The sequence below is a fragment of the Pomacea canaliculata genome, linkage group LG1 (assembly GCF_003073045.1).
Source record: "Pomacea canaliculata isolate SZHN2017 linkage group LG1, ASM307304v1, whole genome shotgun sequence".
NCBI lineage: Eukaryota > Metazoa > Mollusca > Gastropoda > Architaenioglossa > Ampullariidae > Pomacea > Pomacea canaliculata.
The window spans coordinates 44,789,837-44,811,391 of record NC_037590.1 but is presented as its reverse complement, the minus strand read 5'-3'; the positions used below and the strand labels follow the sequence as shown (position 1 = coordinate 44,811,391).

The 21,555-nt window shown below is 36.5% G+C and overlaps 1 protein-coding gene across 1 annotated transcript; it reads right to left on the bottom strand.

Annotated features, from left to right (window-relative positions):
* Positions 1-1,476: 1,476 nt before the first annotated feature.
* LOC112571444 (polycystin-2-like) lies at positions 1,477-20,247 on the bottom strand. Its single transcript, XM_025250424.1, has 15 exons — positions 19,556-20,247; positions 18,034-18,147; positions 15,625-15,752; positions 14,569-14,828; positions 13,496-13,720; positions 13,034-13,196; positions 12,375-12,611; positions 11,805-11,986; positions 11,684-11,690; positions 11,434-11,646; positions 11,036-11,169; positions 8,926-9,043; positions 8,400-8,726; positions 7,970-8,152; positions 1,477-6,009 (listed from the first exon to the last, which is right to left on the bottom strand). Exons 1-15 carry the CDS (start codon positions 19,749-19,751, stop codon positions 5,953-5,955), a joined length of 2,544 nt encoding a protein of 847 aa, XP_025106209.1. The 5' UTR covers positions 19,752-20,247; the 3' UTR covers positions 1,477-5,952.
* Positions 20,248-21,555: the final 1,308 nt, after the last annotated feature.

The following is a 21,555-nucleotide window of genomic DNA, read 5'->3' as shown; positions in this document are numbered from 1 at the left end:
TATGAATGTATGATTTAATAAGAGTAGGGTAAACGTGTGAGCTGGCATTTAAAGGAAAAAAAGGGATAGTACCTCTGAGAAAAATCTGCTCTCAAAGAAGTACACTGTTTAGGAAATGTACTATATGTGAATGCTGTCACATGTCTTATGAATATATTTTGTTCATTACTGAGATGGTAGGTTATGTATGCTGCCCTAAACTTTGTTGCATGTGACTCCCACAATAAGTCAAAAGTTAAGAAATGCAATACAAGAACACAATTGTGTTGCAAGTAAACCCTAATTTTTCTGTAGTTAATATGGGGAAATGTTTTTCTAACAGCTGAGTTGGTTGCCAATTTAACTCAACACCTGATCTTTTCTGTCTGCTGTCTTGAATATGTTGTTTGCACTTCTATATTGTAACTATGCCACTTAATTCCTTGGGCACTAAAACAATCGAAAGCTTGCTTTACTTGCAAGTACATTCATCCCGACATGCATTTTCATTCATGGAAAATAGCGCAACCAGTTCAAGTGTTGCAGGGTCTCTAGTAATGTAAACATATTTAGAAATTATTCCTCACTTAGTTTAATGGCTTCAAGGATATAAAAAGAGTTTCATCACCATTAAAGGGATTGTAAAGGCAAAATAAAACTGCTTTGAATCGTGTAAAGAGTAGGATCCACTTGAATCTCGTCTATTTTCGCATCTGTTCATATGGAAAAAGTTGAAGGTTTTGTAGCATGTTGTGTTTAACAAGAGAAGTTACATACGACTTTCGTTTACTTAAACGAAGTATCGTTCGTTCTCTGTCACGTGACCTTATGACATATGACCAAGACTGCTTACCAAGCTCGGGAAGCTATTGCAGTTACTCGACAGAAGAACACAAGAGTCGATTCCACTGGATTTTTTCTATTTTTGTAAGCATCGGCAACCAAAATAGTGCTAATAAGTTTTTAAGGTAATTAAGGGAGAAAGGAATCATTTATTTCTCCTGTATTGCTCTGTAATCATAACTAAATATATTTTTTAAACGTTTGACCATTGCCACAGCCTTATTACAAGCCTTGAGTATCCCTTTAACCTATTTCACAGCATGAAGACTTGGTGAAATCTTGTGCTTCAACAACAGCTGTATCAGACAGCATAACAATAGAGCAGGGTTTTTGTGAGGGTTGGGGAAAGAGAAATATGGGCTGGAATATTGGATCAAACAAGAGCCCCAACCTGATGGAGTGTGGTTGATAATACAAATGGCAGGTTTGACCAAACCATTTTAGAGCCCCCCTATGCACTATGTGCATGCTTTTAGTAAATGTTGCATACATCTTAGAAATAACATGTGGAGTGGGAAATGTGAAGAGCTCTTGTTGCTCACATTGAAAGTAGTTCCACAATTGAATATCAACTTCAAGTGTGAAATATATCTAGTCTGCTCACCAATAATGTTCTACTTTGAGCTTTACATGGTAACAAAATATAAAAGAATGAACAAGACTGCAACACTTTATTGTGTAATATTAATAACAAGTACATACAGCAAGGTGTGCTGCAGATGCACACTAGCTATAAACACCACAGTGAGAAAAACTACAAGTAAAATCATGGGCTTTGAAAGATGCTGATACTTTCTTTCCAGTACCTCTGATAAACAGCTGATGTAAGAAATTCATCACAGATTGGCAGCAGTATGCATTTACAAGTGTCTTTTGGTAGCAAACCATGTCTGGACGGATATGAATGTATAGTTCATATGAAGCAGAAATAATACATCTTGACATTAAAAGATGCCAATACAGGGATGGATCATTTGAGAGAACCCACTGTCAGAAACAACACACTTTTTCTACAGCTCTTTGAATCACACAATGAAATCTGTTTTAAACAGCATAATTTGTAGGTAATCTTAAAAAATCTTTTTCCACAATAAAGTAAACTTGCAAGTTACTTTCCTGATGATAGGCAGTCATCAGTAAACATACCTTGAGTTTATAAAAGAAAGGTTATATATGCAGCTGGACTGCCATATCTTCTGAAACATGACCAGCAGTGGTGCTGAATCCATAGCAGATAATTTTCCAGTTTATGCAAACTGTTTCAACATTGTTTTTAAATGTTCTCAAGCAAAACTTTGATTGCTGCCCTTTAACTGAGGCAAACAACTTGAATCCAGTGTGCTGAAGGCACAGGTTAACTCGCAATATTATGTGTAAGTTTTCTGAAAATACCTGGACTGAAAGCACACTATAAATGTTGTAATATTAGAACATTCTTGCACCCTTACTTTCATAAATTGACATTTTCAGGGTATAGTCACAGAAAATATGCAACCTAATGCTTTATATATCAACAGTAATGAAGAGGCTGCACCCTAAACACTTTCACAGAGAAAGTGAAAAACTGGTGGATAAGGGATAGCTCATGATCACAGAATGCCAATAAAAATCTGGCAAGGTATTGTCAGCCAAGAACATAAGAACATAGTCACATCAAAACAGAGCATCAGGTAGTAAAAAATACAGCCATAGTCTTCTTTTGCATAACAGCATGGTGGTGTTACAAGCTATATTACCACACTATTTCCAGATTACATGGAGCTTAAGCCTCAGCTGCTTTAAACTGATTTCATTGTCAGTCAAGGTTTGTTTTAAATATGCATTACAAAAATAAATGTTGATAAAGCTGACTAGTTAAAACTATTATGAAGAAACAGTGTGACAAGTAACAAAGTAAAAACATCCAATTAGCTTGGAGACTGACAAAATCCAGCATATGATTATTATCCCAGTTCCCAAGCCTCGCCCACTTCCCCAATATCTTTCCCCTGCCCCAACAATATTCCCCCACCCTCCATTTAAGAAAACCTTCTGACAAGATGTAAAGTATCTCCCATATGTAATTTTCGAAAAACATGCTTGTTGACAGGAACTATCAAGTGATCAAGACTGTAAAAGTAAAGAACACCCACAATTTTTTGTAACAAAAGACTCTGGACCCTCTAATAGCCATAACACAGCAAACCGACGCCTGCAAGATAAGGTTTACAATACATAAAAAGTGTCAAACATTTTGGACTTAAAGAAAACAAACACAACCTTCATTTTGTGCGAATGTGCTTTTTCATATTCGTATTTCATGGGACATCATTTAGACTCGTCCAAAAAGTTAATTCACTGGAAATTAAAACCCTCTAGTATCCAAAAGTTTGTGTCTTATGTTCATAAGAACAATTAAAAAAATTTCAATCAACATAAACCAATAGACAATATCTACAGAGAAATAAAGTTGAAAAAAAAAAAAAAGCCAACAAATCCAAATCATAGTGACTAGCCAAGCCCAAGTGTATATCTGATGCAGTCATGTTTGGCAAACAATATTTCAAGAATCTGGCTTGCACAATGCCAAAAACAGTATATATATATATCTTTTAAAATCCATACCAGGTGCCATTAAGAATCAGAATGATGATAAAGAAAATTAAACATATTTGCTTGATGTCTGGTAAAACCTAGTACTTCCTTGTTGATTTCAAAGTTCCTCTAAAAAGGAAATGTTTAGTTACAGAGACAAAGCTGGCAAGAAAAAAAAAAATCACATTTTTTAATATTCTTCCCAGCCCTGTAATGCTATCTTTTGTCATCATGTCCACTCTTAATAGCTGCAAATCATTATGGAATGTATTATATAAGCCACAAACTGATATAACAAAAATGGGAAAAAACTTACGTATGACTCCCTACACTAGCCTGGTGAAATTTGCCACCAAAACCTTTCCCCATCAATAATAACTTTAATTAGAAACATTCTGAGAGCTCTTTTTAGTCAACAGTGAGCAGCTTTTAAAATGGTGAAACTCCTGTTATTTTCATGCATTAAAAAAAAAAAGAGCTAGCCAATTTACATACAAGCAAAATAAAAAATTTGGTCTGTGGAAGATTGCAAATTTTATTTATATCTGAGATTTTGGGGTAATTTTTTTCCACTTATCTGTTTTTACTGTGCTGGACAGATTTTTGCCTTCAAATTGTTTAACTTTGTTGTTCCTTTCAAATGTACTGAGCTCACCTATGTGGTATGCAACTTTAGTAATTAGAACAATGCAATTTCTGGCTAGTTTAAAGAAAGCTAATTAGAAAGAAATGAATTCTTAAACACTAGTTAGAATGTTATTCACATTCATCCCCAGAGATTTTTGTTTTACCAGAAGTCACATGAAGCCTGTACATAAAGGTTGTTAAAACATATGGCACATGATCTGTTTTAATAAATGTTACTGTGACTGCATTAGGTAACACTGATTATACAAACGAAAAAAAGGAAAAATCAGCACTGGCTGACATATGCTCTGTGTGTATCTGTACACAGTTCTGAGTCCACCAGGATACAGACTGTACTCAACAAACTGATCTAAAATAATGCACATTCTAATAGCAGAAAACACTTGAACACATATTTAAAATTCTAGTTTTCTAATATCTTTGCCCTCTCTCAATAAAAAGGAAACCAAAGCCTTTCATATACAGTCCCATCAGAGAGCCTCATATTTTGGTTTCTAAACCCTGCCTTTTCCCCAGCCCCCAAATAATCTCTAAAAATTGAAACCCATGCAGTGGAAAAGAAAGAACCCAAGTTCTCTAAGAAATCTTACTAAAAGTGTAAACTTCTTGTCAAGTACAACTCCCCACTCTCTTATTGGTCCCTTTCAATGCAACACTCATCTTGTACAATGTTGGCTAACCCTTTAAAAGATATACAGAGCTAGTGCTTGAAGCAGTATTGGCAGCAATAAAAACTTCACAAACTGTGCTCTATATCTTAGCATGGAAATATAAATGGGCAGCAACAAATACACCAAAACTATGTGACCATCAGGCTATCAACACAACACAGCTTTGTACAGGAAACAAACGAGCATCAGTAAAGAATTTAAACATGTATAATATATAAATGCTAAACAGATGAATATTTAGCACAACAGTTAACTTTACCATTAACAACGTTATAAGATTCTATACAATACCAACATTAAAAACAACCATTGCTTTCCCCATGATACTGGACATCTTATTTATATTTGACTGTTATTTGTCAAGCAAAACTTCTGGTGTCAAAATAGTGAACACCTCACCTTTCTTAATCAATCCATTTTTTGATCCTTTCTTCTTCATCTTTCTTATCAGCATATTTTGCATTCCTCTGTAGGAATAGATTATATTATAGTCCTACTAAGACAAAGACATGTGGACCAAAGTCTTTCTCCTACCAAGCCCCATCAACTTGGAACGGATTACCCGTCAGCCTTCGTCACTCTGATTCTCTTGCCTCTTGTCTAAACTCAATACACATCTTTCCGACCACCAACTTTACTTCGACCCTGTCCTGACCATGAACGTGTATAATCTACGTCTGAAATTTACTTTGTGTATGAGTAGTGTATGTTGTAGGAGCAATGCAAATATGGATGCATGGTTATGATTAAGTCTATGATTTTTGTAAAGCACTGAGCAAATGCGTGTGTATATGTGTGCATCTCTGTGAAAGAGAGACTCCATTGCTCTTTACGACTTTTACAAATGACGCTTTTCTTTAGAACTATCCCAACATTCTCAGAATCACTATTTCTAATGCAGCAATCTGCTACTATCCCATACAAGAATCCGTTGACTCTCTGTATATATATATTTTACCAAACAATAAAATTCTTGAAAAGAAGTGCACCAACCAAAATCCTTCAAGTGATGACATTTCCCACTGCCTATTTTTTGCATTTAAAAATAAGTGAGACATGTGAATACACAAGTCTTTGCAGATGAAGTTCATAAAAAACAAACAAAATCCTCCCAAAATCCTGTAGTAGATGTATTTGAGTGAGGCTACTCAAAAGTGGTTTTTGGAATGGTGGCAAAATGTGAATATATATATAAACAGCAGCAGAAGCAGAAGAAGAGAAAGCAGATGAAGGGTAGCTATGAAGTACTGGTACTGGAGTTATCAGTGCCGGCTGGACCAACCTCCTTTCCCTCCTGCTGTAACATAACAAAGGTGGTATGTTTAAGTGACTGGTGTAACATGGTAACATAGGTAGTATGTCTCAGTGACTGCTTTTCTAGCCGCTAAACCTGGGACAATGCCATTTAGCAACTCTTCTCAACATTTTAAAGTCCATCAAACTGTTCCTTTTTCATGCTTAAGCCTAATGTGATATGCCTGCAGCAGATACCACAACCAGGTTCTTAAAAGCTTACCCCCTTACACCTTAGAAAATATTTTCCATTTCTTTTTCAAGATCTTCCACCCATCATTGCCTATAAATTATGAATATCAATTTTCTATAAATTATTTTTGACTTTCACCAACAACTAAAATCACAATTTATATCGACTATAATTACAAACAAGCACTTATACAATTCTCCCTAATACACAAAGAATGACAATAGAAGCATCATGCATCATGTCAAAATGTAATAGCAAAGATCACCAAAAATCTGACACTATCAGGTCTTGGAGTTAGTATCTGCACAACAGAAATATAATGTATGCATTTGTAAGTGGCTTCAGGCATATGGTATAGAAACACAGTGAAGCCAGTGGAATAGCAAATGATACAAAACAACCATTCACTTGGAAAAGGTTTGCAGACCAAACACTGACTGCTGTGATTCAAATTACCTAGGACTTACCCAGCTAAAAAGATTACATTACAAAAATGAAAATAATTAAGCTGTCAAACATAAGAAATTATGCAGCACAATGAATGCCGCTAGAAAGGAAACAGAAAGCCCACAATGGGTCGTCTGTTAGAAGAGCTCATAAGGAAAATGTTCTTCAAAACCTTTTCAGGGAAAATAACAAAGTACAGGAACTACAACTTGAATCAGTCAAGCAAAAGTGCCTCCTCCTTACTTTAAGAAAGCATCATGAGAACAACAACAACAACAAAATATCAAATAAACATAAATCACCCTTTGCATCCTCTTAGTTCAACCCATAACTAAGGTAAAGATAACAGCTGCAGCTTACAATTTAGTGAAACGCAGACATTTTTATGCTCACAAGACAGTATCAAGTGAGAAGCAAATTTCTAGGAAAACAAAACACTAAGTGCAAATTGGGTGCAATTGACTGAAACACCACAGATAGGTCAACTATCCCCACCCCCCTCTTCCAAGGAAAAAAGCTTGAGAAATGCAAGGGGTAGCAAGAAATCATAAATCAATACTAAACTTCCTGATAACACTGAAAACCTACCATCTCTTGAAATCTGGAACAAAATATATGAACAGACAAAATGAAAAATAAAGAAAAATGACTCAAAACTATTTATTTAAAAACTACTATTAAAAAAATACACTGCTGGTGAATATTTTAAGAACAGCAAAGAAAGTGATTGACCTGTCATAGGAGTTTGTTAAATAAGCAAGAACACATTACTTTGACTATGCACAATGGAGACATGCTGATTCATAGCAGTATGGCTGAAACCTAATAAAAAGCTTGCAGGAAGTACAAATATGCACAAACACTTGTTTACCTCTAGGCATCTGATGACTGCAGAAAAAGATATGAATGCACAATCAAATGCATGATTCTTGTTGTGCATATGCAAAATGATAAATGTCTTTACTAATGCTAAAGTTGTGCTTCTGTTTCAGTTAAGCTTTGGCAAAATGAGCAATAGGAAGCATTCTATAAAACTACATTCGTCTGAAGATGAGGACCTGAATTTAGGTTGAAAGTTTCCCAAATCATTTTGTATAATAATTTGGATGTCATTTTATTTTTATAAAACAAACACACTGTGCACATACTCCGCAAGAAATAGAATAGACTTTATGACTTAGCAGATATAAATTCTTGGTAATGTATTACATAGGTTAAAAAAAAAAAGCCCCAACAAAATCCCTCCAAAACAAATCAAAACAACTGCCCCTTCCCTCCCACCGCACACACACACACAAATAAGACTGCAAACAGAACTTACCCCTCCATGATGGCCAGAATCAGGACGAGAGCGAGCTCTTATGGCTAGCCCACTACTACTACTTGGGGACCCCCCACGAGCACTTGTGGCTACCATAGAGGTCTCAGAGTCCCAGCGTTCTAGCTCCTCTCGCACCAGCTTCTCCATCTGCTCCCTCTTCATCTCATCACTGGTGCCATCCGACTGCAAGCAAGCATTTGATTTTCACATCAAGCTACTGGTACTCTTTATAACAATTATATTTTTCAGATTTCTTACTATGTGGGAACATGCAACAATGCACAATTATCCTTATATACACAAAACTTTATATATATAACATATAATAAATAAGCTGGGCTTTTCACACAACAGCACATGGAATATTAATAATTAAAAACAAAAACCTATCAATCACACTTTGAACAGACCATGAAAAGTTCACAAGTACCTCTGTTATGCTGTCAAGAATCTTGCCCATGGTTTCACGGCGCTTCAGTTTAGCTTTCTCCATGGCTTCAAGTTTTACAAGGACTGCGTCAATCTTGGAAACAATACTTCCAATAGAGTGTTCCATTCGATCAACACGTCGAGACAGCACGGTGAACTCTTCATAAGACACACCACTTGAAGTACGGCCAGTGCGAGAAGACTTTGTACCACTGTCTTCATCATCGCTTTCTTCACCACTTTCATCAAAGCTTACACGACTGCTGGAGCGTCGTCCTGTTCCTGGTCTCTTACCTTCAAGTTCATCATACTCTTTGTTGAGTGCAGCCTGTCAAGGAGTGGGGAATAAGTCTTCATGAAACAAAAAATAATTCTTATTTCAAAAATATTAAAATTTAAAACTAAAACTGATTTAAGTGCTTTATCAATAATATCAATAATCCTACAAACAAATGAAACAGATGTACACAATTATCCTGTCTTGTTTCTCCCAAAGCTTTACATGACATGTGACAACAAATTCTAACCTTCTGTTCAAAGAGGTCAGCCTGCATGCGACGCTGTTCTTCTTCATCCAGCACACGGTCACCATCAATGTCATACTTTGCAAACATGGCCTCAATCTCACCATCAGCATAACCACGTCTATGTAGAAGATAACAATGTTTCAACATCTAGAAATAATAGCATTTACATATATAAATTAGCACTTCTAAAACTGACATACTCCTGGATGGTTAATGCCAAGCAGTCTGAGTACTTTTATGAGCATTTCAGCTGAATGCTTGGCATTTACCACCCAACTGGCACCAGATGAGTTGGTGCAATAGGGAGAAGGATGCTTATCATTAAGTACTAATAAAAAATAGAGCATCAAGTGACATGCAGAGATCGAGTTCCACAAAGCTAACCAGATAATGCAGATTACTGCAAAATGTTCACAAAGTTTTCAGCCAGTCCTTCTGAAAAATCCTTTATTTTATTTATATTTAGACTTAAGATAGAAGATGGTTCCTATTTTATTCCAGCAAGCCAGGACTGAAACATTTGAAGGAGACCACCTAGGTTACCATCTCCCTCCTTTTGACTGTAACTGATCCATGTTCATAGATAATAAATTAAAAATATAAAAAATAATTAATAATTAAAATTTCTTCATGTTCAAGAATTGGTTTTCACTGATTTAATGTGAGACTTTTAACTCTAACTATACAGCTGCCTTGACTTTGAAAATATAACATCGATCCTTGCCCATTACGATATGCTATTCAGTTTACTTTAAGTTAGTTTATTGCTTTAGGAGTACTTAGAAATGATTACAAATTTATATGATTGTACTGAAGTGCACAAATATTTAATTAAAATGAAGAGAAAGACAAGACAAAGGACCATGTGGCTTCCTTTTTCACCATCACTATGAATACACATAGATTGAGAGCAGCTCATTTTTTTCGCTAGTGGAGAAATGCATCCATCTTTAGTCTGAAGCTGAATGTTTCTATTTAGAGAATGAGTCCTTTCTCATTTCTGATGAAAGTACCAACTAGGAAGATAAAGATAACGGAATTATTCATCTAAACCATGTGACCTCTAGTGGTGACAAAGAAATGTAAGCCGAAGGTTTACTTGATACGATCGCCATAGCGATTACTTATAATGTCTCAAACAGAGTATTTTAAAAAAATACATCATCTCTATTGTGAGTGCTTTTTTAAAGCACTTTTATTAAACCTGGATGTTTTTTAGCATGTTTGTCATGTTTAGTGTGTTGTCAGAATTTTCAAATGCATCCTTTGTGTAGCACTATTATGTACAGAATGTCAATAAAAAAGTTAATAAAGGAAAAAAATTTAAATATCCTGTACAAAAATCTAAAACATACTTACAAATGTGAATAGAATTTAAGAAAAATGTGGTACTCTATAGACTACTAAATAAACTTTAGTCTTTTTGTATTTAAAAATGTATTATAAAGGCATAACAAATTTCTTGTGATGTTTATGTTTATCATTTAGTAGACCATGTTGAAAATTATTATTCATTATCAAGTGCAAGATATTTGAGTGCTTCCTTTGATTTTTTTTTTCTTTTAGTATCATGTGCTTATTGATTTTACTTTAGTTTGGTACACAGAAAGTGTGCTTTTCCAATACATGTGCATTTGATCATACCCCTGAGCTTTTGTAACCCAACCCAAAACAAAGAAGCTGATCACCCTAAAGCCCCCGTATAGTAAGAGTTAATAAACATTAGTTTATGATCTTATAAATTTGATCCTTTCCTTTTTTCTGCAATTAACTTTTGAAAAGCGTGCAAAACTTTCAGCCTTGCCTAATGAGCTTGCACATGCATGCATTAGACCTACCACAGAAATCTACAAGAATGCATAAAGAGATTCACATGCTATACAACCTACAGGACTGCAGAAAAATGTGGCCGTGCAAAGAGCTTGGCACTCCATACTTCCAGTGACTGAACATGCCTTGAGTCCTCATCTGCATCTACCAATCCCTTGAACTCTATCATGACCAAGTTTCCAGAAAAGGAAGTATGCAGAAGAGTAATTTCCTACATGAAACAAATAATACTGCGCAAGAATAAATACTGCCATCACATTAAAAACAAAAAGGCACACACGTCTTGAGATCCTGGCGCCATTCATCAAAGTCCAGCTGCTTGTCCTGGTTGATGTCAGCAGACTGCAAAGCCTTCTGAATGTCCACAATTTTGTCACGTTTGAAGTTGAGTTTGTCCAGCATCTTCTGATATCCCTGGAAATAAAAAGAAACTCAAACTAATTTTACAGGTGACTACAGGTCAGCAACTGCATAATAATGTTTAGTCCTTGGAAGAAGGGGAATATCGTAAGCACATATTCCGCACAAAAATGACTTGCAGAGAATATGATATTGTTTACTACCCAATAATGAAAAACTTTTTATTTCTGACACTTGTGCCATCATAACTTATGTATTTTCTAGAGCACCTTTTGTCTATTTCACATAGTTCTACAACTTATGAAAATCACTTCTCACCTTCTTGAAGTAGTCAGCAATCTCAAACTCATTCTTCTGATTGGCCATATCTGACTTGACTTCTGAATATGTGTCATTGATAATGGCCAAGAACATGTTGATGAGGACAAAGAAGACAAAGAAGACGAAGAGCATAAAGAATACTGGACCCAGTATACGGTTGGCTGTCTCTAGTTGATTAAAGTCAAAATCTCCCAGGATGATACGGAACAGGTGAAGCTGGAAAGAACATAAAATACGTTTTATTAATAGTGTAACTCATTCCTGAAGAATTTTGCAATATTTTGAATATGCAGCGAAAACAAATTAGTAAACATTATCATTAAAAAAAGTAATTCTTAAAAAAAAAACAAGCAGAAGTTTAAACCTACAAAGAATTCATGAAGGTACTGAAGTCCTTGACCTGTGACCCAAACAGAAGGTACCCCAGTTGAGTGAAAGCCAAGAAAATTATAAGGAACATAATGAAAAATCCAGCCAAGTCTTTGGCACATCGGCCCAGAGTGGATGAAAGCTGTGTCATTGTTTTGTTGAAGCTGATATACTTGAAAATCTGAAATCAGAAAGGTATCAAGAGGTTTTTATTATAATGTGCTAAAAAAAATCAAAGTACTAGCCCTTGGTAAATGGCACTAAAGGCAATACAGCATAATATTTTAGCTGAGTGAATCAGGCAAGTTCTACACCCTTTCCCTATTCTCATAACCTCATAAAAGTTTGAAAGCTGAAAGCCGTTATATTGTCAGTTTACTGATCAATTTTTGTAACAGTAGATATCTCTTTTGAGATGTGTATGGCTGCTACAAAGCAAACTAAATTTGAGGAACCTTAACGCCATTCTTTATTCAATCTTCCTTTAGTTTCTTATAGGCTATGTATAGTTTGTAATTCCAAGGCAGATAACTTAAACTCTTCTTCTAACAAATAATTTTTTTCGAAACCTTGATCCAGGCCAGAAAAGTTGCAATGGCAATAGCATTGCAGAAGCGGTTCTCCCAATAACTGAGTCGCTCAAAGTCAGAGAAGATGTCTGGATTCTCTAAGAGCTTCTTCAACTTGTCACCAACTTCAACAGTCCGATACAAATTGAAGGCAACACAAACAACAGCAATGATAATGACCATGATGTCCAGGATGTTCCAGAAACTCTTGAAATAGCTAAGTCGATGCTTTTTGATCTGCAAACAAAAAGTGTAATCAACTCCTCAAAGACCAGAAAAAGTGAACAACTATAATCCATCAAAAATAATACAAAATATGTCTCTTACAGCAAAGAATTCTAAAAATGCATGGATTCTCATGATGAAGAAAATGGGCCTATGTTTTTGGCATTACATAATGCTAAGATTATAGTCCAATGATATGTACATGAATATATGCACATGAGACACACACACACAATGCACAAAAACACATACCAATAACCTTCTATCAGTCTCACTGAACAAGTTTTACCAATAATGATACAAAATGCACAATGAACTGCTGTAAAAAAAACAACAAAAAAAAAAACATACCCGACAGAACAGGAAGTTGAAATTTCTAGAAAATGAAATACAACAACTGGAGTTTTCTAGGAGGTCTTTAAAAGCTATCTCACCTCCAGAATCTCTTCAACTGTGTAATACAGAATGAAGATGCAGAAAATGACTTCACAGGCCATCACAAAGTAATCTCCAATTGTTACATAGCGAATTAGCTTCACAGTACGTAAAGTCCAAGATGGTATCACCCCTCCTGTGGCTGGAAACTCAACCAGCAGCCTATAAAGACATGCATTAGATATTCAGATGAACTCATAAAAAATAATAATTTGTACATTCATAAGCTTAAGGTTAAAATCTAACAACAACCAGACTCATCCAATAATCAATGGTGATTAAGTGACAAGAATTTCACTCAGTAAAAATTCTTGAAAAAGGCTGACTCAGATTTTTTTATTTATCAGCCATCTTTTATCTCTTACATGTATTCCCACAGCACAGCTAAAATGTACATAATTATACTCTACGGGCTAAACTGAACATTTAACAGATGCAAAAATAAGAGTTCTGCAACATACCTAATGACACAGAAAAGATTGATGTTGGCATTGTAGACTGTAAAGTCGATAAAAACAGCACGAGTGCCACGGCGGACCCAAAGATTATCATACAAAGAGTTGACAATGTCCGTGGAGTCAGACTTGTTGGACCCCAAGTTCTGGACATTGCCAGCACCACTGTAAGTGGCCAGCTGACCCCAGTGGGAGGAGCCACCCAGTTCATTTTCTGTTTTGTAAACCCACCTGCCAACAAGCATGGAACATAAGTACTTTCTTTTCTGTATTTCTGAACACGGATAGGCACAAGTTTGATGGCTAACATGTCACTGTCAGTTATACTGCTTTAATTTTATGAGCAGTTTAGCTTACTGCTATATCTTAGCCATCCTGCTATGGAATAATAATAATGTGAACTTGTAACGAGCAGCATCACGACCAAGACAGATCACACTTTCTGTGCAGACCAATAATGATAAATGAAAGATAACAGCCAGTGAACAGTGAGTATAGGCACACTGAATACCATAAAGATGAGGTACAAGAGTAGAACATAAATGGATGAAAGTATGAAGGGATGTAGGTACTGTAAACAGTGTGAGATTGAGTCATTACATGATTGTTAGCATGACAGACAGTACGTATTGCAACGGAGTTAAGAATAGTAATTCAGGGGTAGTACTTTGTGAACATATGCTAAAAGGGAACTGGTGATTGTATAGCTTTAGAGTTGATGATGATGGTAGCAACTATATATACTATATAAACATGCAATTTAATTCAGTTGATTTTCTTCTTGAATTTTGTGCTTTTATATATTTTTGTACCTATTATTAAAAAAGCACTGGGTCTGGACTTACATACACACTCAGAGTGGCTATAATAATTGTCCACTTTCCAGTTTCTGGTAAAAGGCTTGCTTTGCATTTGATAAAAGATGCAGAGATCTTTACCCATTAACTGAGCATGTATGCAAATAAAGAAAAAGCAGCATATAGAAGTAGCATAAAGAACTGAACTTTGTCCCCTCCTACAAGAGACAGTCCCTTAAAAGATATTAAATATCAAATAGCCTTAAAGTTAAAGATACATACGCTGTGTATTGACTACCGCCTGGTCCAAAGGTCGTGGTGTCCTCTATCGTGTCTGAATATGCATCATAACATTGCTGAATGAAATCGCTGAAATCATCATGCACCTGGCAGGAGTTGGAGTGAACACGCAATTGTCGGAGGCGGGGAACGCCTAAGAGTTTGTTTTCATAGTAGATGAAGCCCATCTCATCAGCAGGCAATGACTGGTTGTTGTACCAATTTTCCCAGTACAGACCATCTAACAAAGGACCTTTCATGTACTGAAAATAATAACCAATGTAAAGAAATCAAAAAAAAAAAAAAAGAACAAGATAGCTGTCAAGTGCTAGATTTCTTTCAATAGTATGAAAAGCTTTATTTATTTGTGGATTTACCATCCCTACCGAAAATGTCACCTTTTGAGAAGATCAAATATTAAACAACATTAATGAGTAACAGGAACTAAGGTGCTGGCAGTGCTATGATGATCATGGTGGTTGTGGGGCAGTGGTGATCCTGATGCCTTTTTTTTTCTCTCCATTATTCATGCATTTATTTTAATTTCACAGGCTTATTGGAGAACAAAGTACAGTATTCGTTCAGTTATTAATCATATAGCACTCCACTTTTGTTATGATTATTCCTGTTTCCATGTGTTATCCCCTTTTCTTTCCTGTCGTCTTGGTTGGTTTCTTCAATTTTTCCCTATCATGATTATTATAATTATTTTTGTTATAATCAGTTATCATTTATAAAGCACCAATAGCTTGCTTATAGGGCTGGGATATGGTGCTATAAAAATAACCTTTATTATTATATTCTATATTGTAAGTTAAGTCTTCTTCCACTGAGTTTTTCAAATAGGTTCAACACTAGCACCAGTTCCACACTCACAAATATAGTTACCATAAAATTATGTCTATATGTATTGTTTGATTATGATTTCTAGCTACTGGCACAGGGCTTGCTTTGCTTGACAAAATGTTCTTTCTAATGCATCATAATATACAATGAAATATCACATTATGGAAACTGTAAACAACCACCTACAATGGTCATAACCTGAACAAGACTTACGCTCCAAAAGTCCTCCACCCTAGTCATGGTTCTGAATGTGACCTTATTGTCATCCTCATTATCCAAAAACAGATCACTCATCACCTTGGTATAGTAGTACATGGTAGTGCTGGTCATGCCAAAAGTGACTGAAAAAGGAATTCTTACATCAGCCAAAATAAGGAACTCAATATTGCTGTGAGGGGAGTGGGGAAAAAAATTTTTAAGCTTGTCCTATTGATATGCAACAGAAGCACTTGAAGTTTCTAAAAGAGATCCCTGTAAGTAAGGAATATTGCCACAAAAACAGCAACAGCTGAGGAAAGATCCCACTGGTGCATTGATAAACAAGTTACTAATGAAAGAGAATGTGTTTTTATTCATTTTTGCTGAGCTGCATTTATAAAAATCCTAACAAAAGAAACTTTAAGTCATGTACTAAATTCTATGCTAGAAAGGAAACATCTCATCCATGTTTGTTTTTAACAAGATTGTTAGTTGGTTGTGTTTTATGCCATGCCAGCAACTAAGGCTATATCATGGTGAGAGAAAGTGATGTAATGTTAAAAGGTTGAGAAAAAAGATTAATATAAAAGGGTAGGTAATATATAAAAAATAGTGTTAGTGTGGCCTAAAAAGCCACAAATAAACCAGAATCTAACAGAACATAAAAAAAACTTAAATTTGATGGTAAAGCCCTAAAAAAAAAAAAAAAAGCTGCCAAGGGGATGGACCTGCTGCAAAGAATTGCTGGTGGATACTCTAGACCAGTGGTTCTCAAAGTATTTCGGACCGCGGACCACTTTACTTAAGTAAAAAAATATGGCGGACCACAAAGGCCTAAAAATAACGCTGTACTATGAATTTCAAATTTAAATTGCCGCAGTTTTTTCATTACAATTCAAAACTAAATGTCCTTTTGTGACAGTAGTATAGTAATAAGTTGACATAAAACTACGTACCTCTTTATTTGTAATTAAAATGTTAATGCGAGGAATGCATCACTTTAAACATTACTTTGCTGACATATGACGACTGCCGCCGCGGACCACCTGACTTATGACTGCGGACCACTAGTGGTCCGTGGACCACACTTTGAAAACCACTGTTCTAGACAAGTAACATGCAAAACAGTAAAAATTCACTAGCATCAAGGACAAACTGGTACTTCATAAAAGGTGGGACTGCATGGCATAGGTGTGCCCCATCATAAGTCTACTAAGTACTACTTCTTCTCATGATACAGAATGGCATGTAGGTAAGTGGCTAGAAAGACAGGGAAAGGTGATGTGTAACTTGTTTTGGCTAAGCTCATAAACATTATTCATGGGTTGTATGAAGACTCGTCCTGCCAAGTTATTCACAATGGCAAACTCACTAAGTCTTTCATATTGAAGACTGGCATAAGTCAGGGTTGCATATTATCACCAAAAATCTTCCTGATGGTCATAGACTGGATTATGTGCAAGACAACCCAAGACAACAACACCGGTATCCAGAGGACTTTCACCAAACAGCTAGAGGATCTGGACTTTGCAGATGACATTAGTCTATCTCATCGGCAACAACATGCACAAACGAAACTGACTAAGCTAGCAGAGGAAGTGAAGAAGACTGGCTTAAAGGTCAACAGAAAGAAGACAGAAGTGATGACAATCAACAACAAGCAGTAACTGCCAATCCAACTTCAAGAAGAGAACATCCTGGAAACAGACCGCTTCAAAGATCTGGAGAGCATTGTCAACAAGGATGCTGGAGCGAACGATGACATCAAAAGCCACACCAACAAGGCCAGGAATGCTTTCAACAGCCTACGCCCCATCTGGAACTCAGGAGAATTATCTTTCCACAGTAAGACCTCATCTTCAACACCAATGTGAAGGCAGTCTACTGTATGGTTCTGAAACCTGGAGAGTGACATCAATAACAAGCTCAAGACCTTTACCAACCGATACCTACGTCATATTCCATAAGATGGCCTGAAAAGATCTTCAACAGCAGCCTGTGGAAAAGAACCAACCAGAACGCCACTAGCCAAGACACCAAAAAGTGCAAACGGGGGTGGATAGGCCACACCCTGCTCAAACCAGCTGACAACATTGCCACGCAGACACTTGACTGGAATCTTCAGGGGCAGAGGGGAGAGTTGGGAGACCAAAGCAGACTTTGAAAAGAACAGAAGAAAGCAAGACAAAGGACTTCGGAACCACATGGGCCCAACTGATGGGGGCTGCCAAAAACTGGGTCTGCTGCGGCCCTATACTTCTCGAAGAGTAACAAGGAATAAACTTGTTTTGGCCCAGAATGAACATAGGACAGAGTTTAAATCAGATTTTCTTAACAAGAAAACAGTGGGATAAATGTATGTATGCACAAAGAAACAACAAACAGAAGTGCAAATTTTAATAGCATGAGTGAAAACATACTTACTGACGCAAATGACAACCAAAAAAACAATGTAGATGACAAGCTCTCTCAGTGTAGTCTTCACATAAAGCTCGCGATTAGTCCGTGTCTCCTCAGTCTGTCGTGTAGCCCACAGAGCTAATCATAGGAAAATAATCCTTATTTATAAATATTATAATATCAACATAATGTCTGTCTAAACAAGACAACAAGGATGAAATTGTTATTTTTTCTTTTAGCTGATGAAATAAATTGTTAGTCTTGGTATCTGTTAAAAGTAACATTTACAGCAATATTTTGAATTGTAAATATGTGCTACACTAACAAGTAATAAAAAGTATTGTACAAATAAATAAAGTAGTGTGGCAGTGTGTCTGTGTGTGCTCTTTCTATGTGAATGAGAGAAAGCTATGCAAATGCAAAGTTTGTCCCGCCACATTTGCATCTGTAATCAACACGAGGTGTAAAACCTGTTGAAGCATGAGTTGGAAAGTGCCAGTCACTCTAATATAAAGGTGACCCCTGCAGCAGTTTGCTAAGCATGCAATAAGATTTCATTGTACAATTTTTACTCTATATCCTCAATGAAATAGCAACAATTTTAATGACAAAAGCTACAGTATTGCCTTCAACCCATTAAACTAAATGTGTAACATATTTCTGAAATGTACTTTGAGACGTTCTATCATCCCAATGAGCAGACAGCACAAACAGACCCACTGACTGCTATGATTTCACTTTAGTCAAATGCTGCAAGAGATTATCTAATTAGATGCTGGCACAAAGCTTAGTATTTCTTTTGAATTAAATGTTGAATCATGGAGTGATATATTTTAAAGTCTTTTTTAATTCTTGGGTGCTCTATAAAATAATGTTAATGTGAAAAAAAAAAAGCACACAGATACGAGTAATATCAAAATCTTTGCCAAAATTTTATCTGTGTTGATTTTCACTTAGAACTACCAGTGACACATAATGGATAGCAAAATAATTAGGTATTTTGGGAGCAAAATTCACAGACCATATATATAGTCTATGAATTTTGTGCACACAACACACAATGCTCATGCAATTTGATTATGCATGCATTGAGTCTGTCATGCTATAATGTAAACACAGGTGAATATAAAATAATGGTAAATGTTTAAGCGTAAGAAAGTAAAAGGTATTACTGAAGTGGAACTTTAAATTTCCCTTCATAAAATTTTCCTTTATACCACATATGCTCAGGTGTTCTTAGCTTAAAAAAAAAAAATTTTATGAATTATATCTTCATGTCATTTACAATCAAATGTTCAAATTTGTGCAGAAATTCTTTCTTAAACTATACCTCAAAGCCAAACATTTTGATAGGAACAAAAAAAAAACAATTCTGCTAGTTCCATGACAAAAAAAAGTTGTACGAAACGTCTATGATGCATCTTCCCCCACTTTCCCAAGTCCTTTGGGTGCAATACATTACTATATGTGATGCAAAACTGGCGTATGACACGATGCTGGATTGAAAATAATTCTGGTGTTTTGAAACAACGAAAACTTTACTTACACCTGAGGCCACGGCCGATGGCTGCGAGACAACCACCACGCTGAGCTGACTTAGCACTAGATGCATTCCTATTCTTGTCCCCTCCTGGGTACACTTGGCTGTCGGAACAAAGGTCTGGATCGTCCCGAATCCCATCGTTGCCGTAACTTGTAACCCAGGCAGTCCGAGATTGTGCGCTCGATGGTCGGCTTGCCATTTTCTGGCAGAACTTTCCAGTTACTTTCTGTCTTATTAGTAATAGGTCTGTGTCAGAGAGCAGTCCAAAGCCTCCCCAGGCGCTCTTCCAGAATGGAAGCAAATGGGTTTAAAAAAAATGAAAAATTTGCGATTTACAGGATAAACCAACACTTATACAACACAGGATGTTGAAGAAGGCAACACTAGACTAACTCATCCATCTGCGAGAGATGCCAAGCCAGTTGTGCGCGGTGAGGAGGCGGATCTACCAACTTGTCTCTCAGAACGCCTGCGAGGAATCGATCGTTGGACAAGCAAACATGGCTGCAATGACGTCACGCATTAACACCGTCCGTGATCGATGTCGGTAGATTAGACTCCACGGTAGGCGAAAAGAATCAAGCCTCTCACCGACGGGACTAATCAATTAAAGATACGTCAGCACCATAGTTGCCTGGGAACTATAGTCCGCGGAATACACGTTTATCGCGGACACCATAAGTGGCTCGAGCTAAAAATGACGGATTGGATTCAAGTTTAGGGAGGTTGACTGCAAGGTTACTGTAAAAATTTAAAAATATTTTATAGCGATAGAATTTTTAAAAAAAATAATCATAGCTGCAAGAGTATTCTTAAAACCTTTTGGTATTATTGAGTTGATTTTAATTGTGGTATTACAAATGTTGGTCTCTTAATAGGAGACTGGAATTTGCTATATATACTATATATATATGTACTGTGTTTCATGCAAATACTGTGCCAAAGAATAACGTGTTTTAACGTCGTACCTCGTAATATTTATAATATACATTTTACAAATCTACTTGTACTAAATAACCCTGACCTGCACATTTTATCAACATTAAAAGAGTTGTCATTACTCGTCAGACAAAATACTTTCGATCACAACCACTTTCAAAGTAGTTTTTTTCGTTTTGTTTAAATATTGCCTAACGTTCGCAGGGGTCGTGAACTCTCCACTTTCTTCGTCTTTATCATCTCTAAACTACCACTTTTACCAAATGAGCAAGGCACTAGCTGTAGCTGTTCTTTTCAGACCTCAATCCGCAACAGTCCACTCCACAGGCTAGAGTCCGCCGCCCTGAAGGTTGAGGTCCAGAGAATAGCTGCGGTGCCTTGGGCAGTTTATGGTCACTAGACTGTCGACTCTTTATTTTTATTTTAATGCTTTCACAGCACGTAGCTGTATATTTCGTTATGACAATAACATTTTAACAAATTTATTCCACACACAGTGCTGCATAAATATATATTGTGGAGAAGAATATGACATGCCAGTGGAGTAGAAAGATGATCGACTTTGGGGAGGTGGGGGTAGGGCGGACAAACTCCATGGTGACAGTGAACGACGCTCACTTTCTTGTCCCCTCAGCATATTTTTTTTTGAGGAGGCGGCTGCCCCCATCTCCCCTTAGTTGATTCCTATGCTACTGCACACACATTTCAGCAACATCAGCGTGTTAATCGCCTTTGCTGACCCCACACAGCGGTAATGCCCTTAGGTGGAGTCGAAGAAAAACATCAGACATGTCATGAAGCTATTTCTATCGTCATTTTTGGGGCTGTATCCCATAGTTGCGGAATGCTAAGACGATCTTGGCCTCATCATGTATTGAGGCTCGATCGAATATTGGCGTCAGGGCAACTTAAGGGGCTGCAATTGCTTGGAAGGCTTCTTTTGTGATTTGAAAGAATGCGACTAGGGCTGCCAGTCTTGCCAGGGAAAACTGAAGCACGTATCTCTCATTGATGGAAATACATACACTCTGAGCTTAAATGCGATTTTAATATATAATTCTTCA

Excerpts from the sequence above, each read along its gene's own strand:
- LOC112571444 (XM_025250424.1), bottom strand. The coding sequence starts at position 19,751 with ATGGCAAGCCGACCATCGAGCGCACAATCTCGGACTGCCTGGGTTACA. Across the intron at positions 11,987-12,374 it reads CTTTTCTGGCCTGGATCAAG|ATTTTCAAGTATATCAGCTT; the intron begins GTTTCGAAAAAA and ends TTCTGATTTCAG. Across the intron at positions 8,153-8,399 it reads TTCTTGACAGCATAACAGAG|TCGGATGGCACCAGTGATGA; the intron begins GTACTTGTGAAC and ends GCTTGCTTGCAG.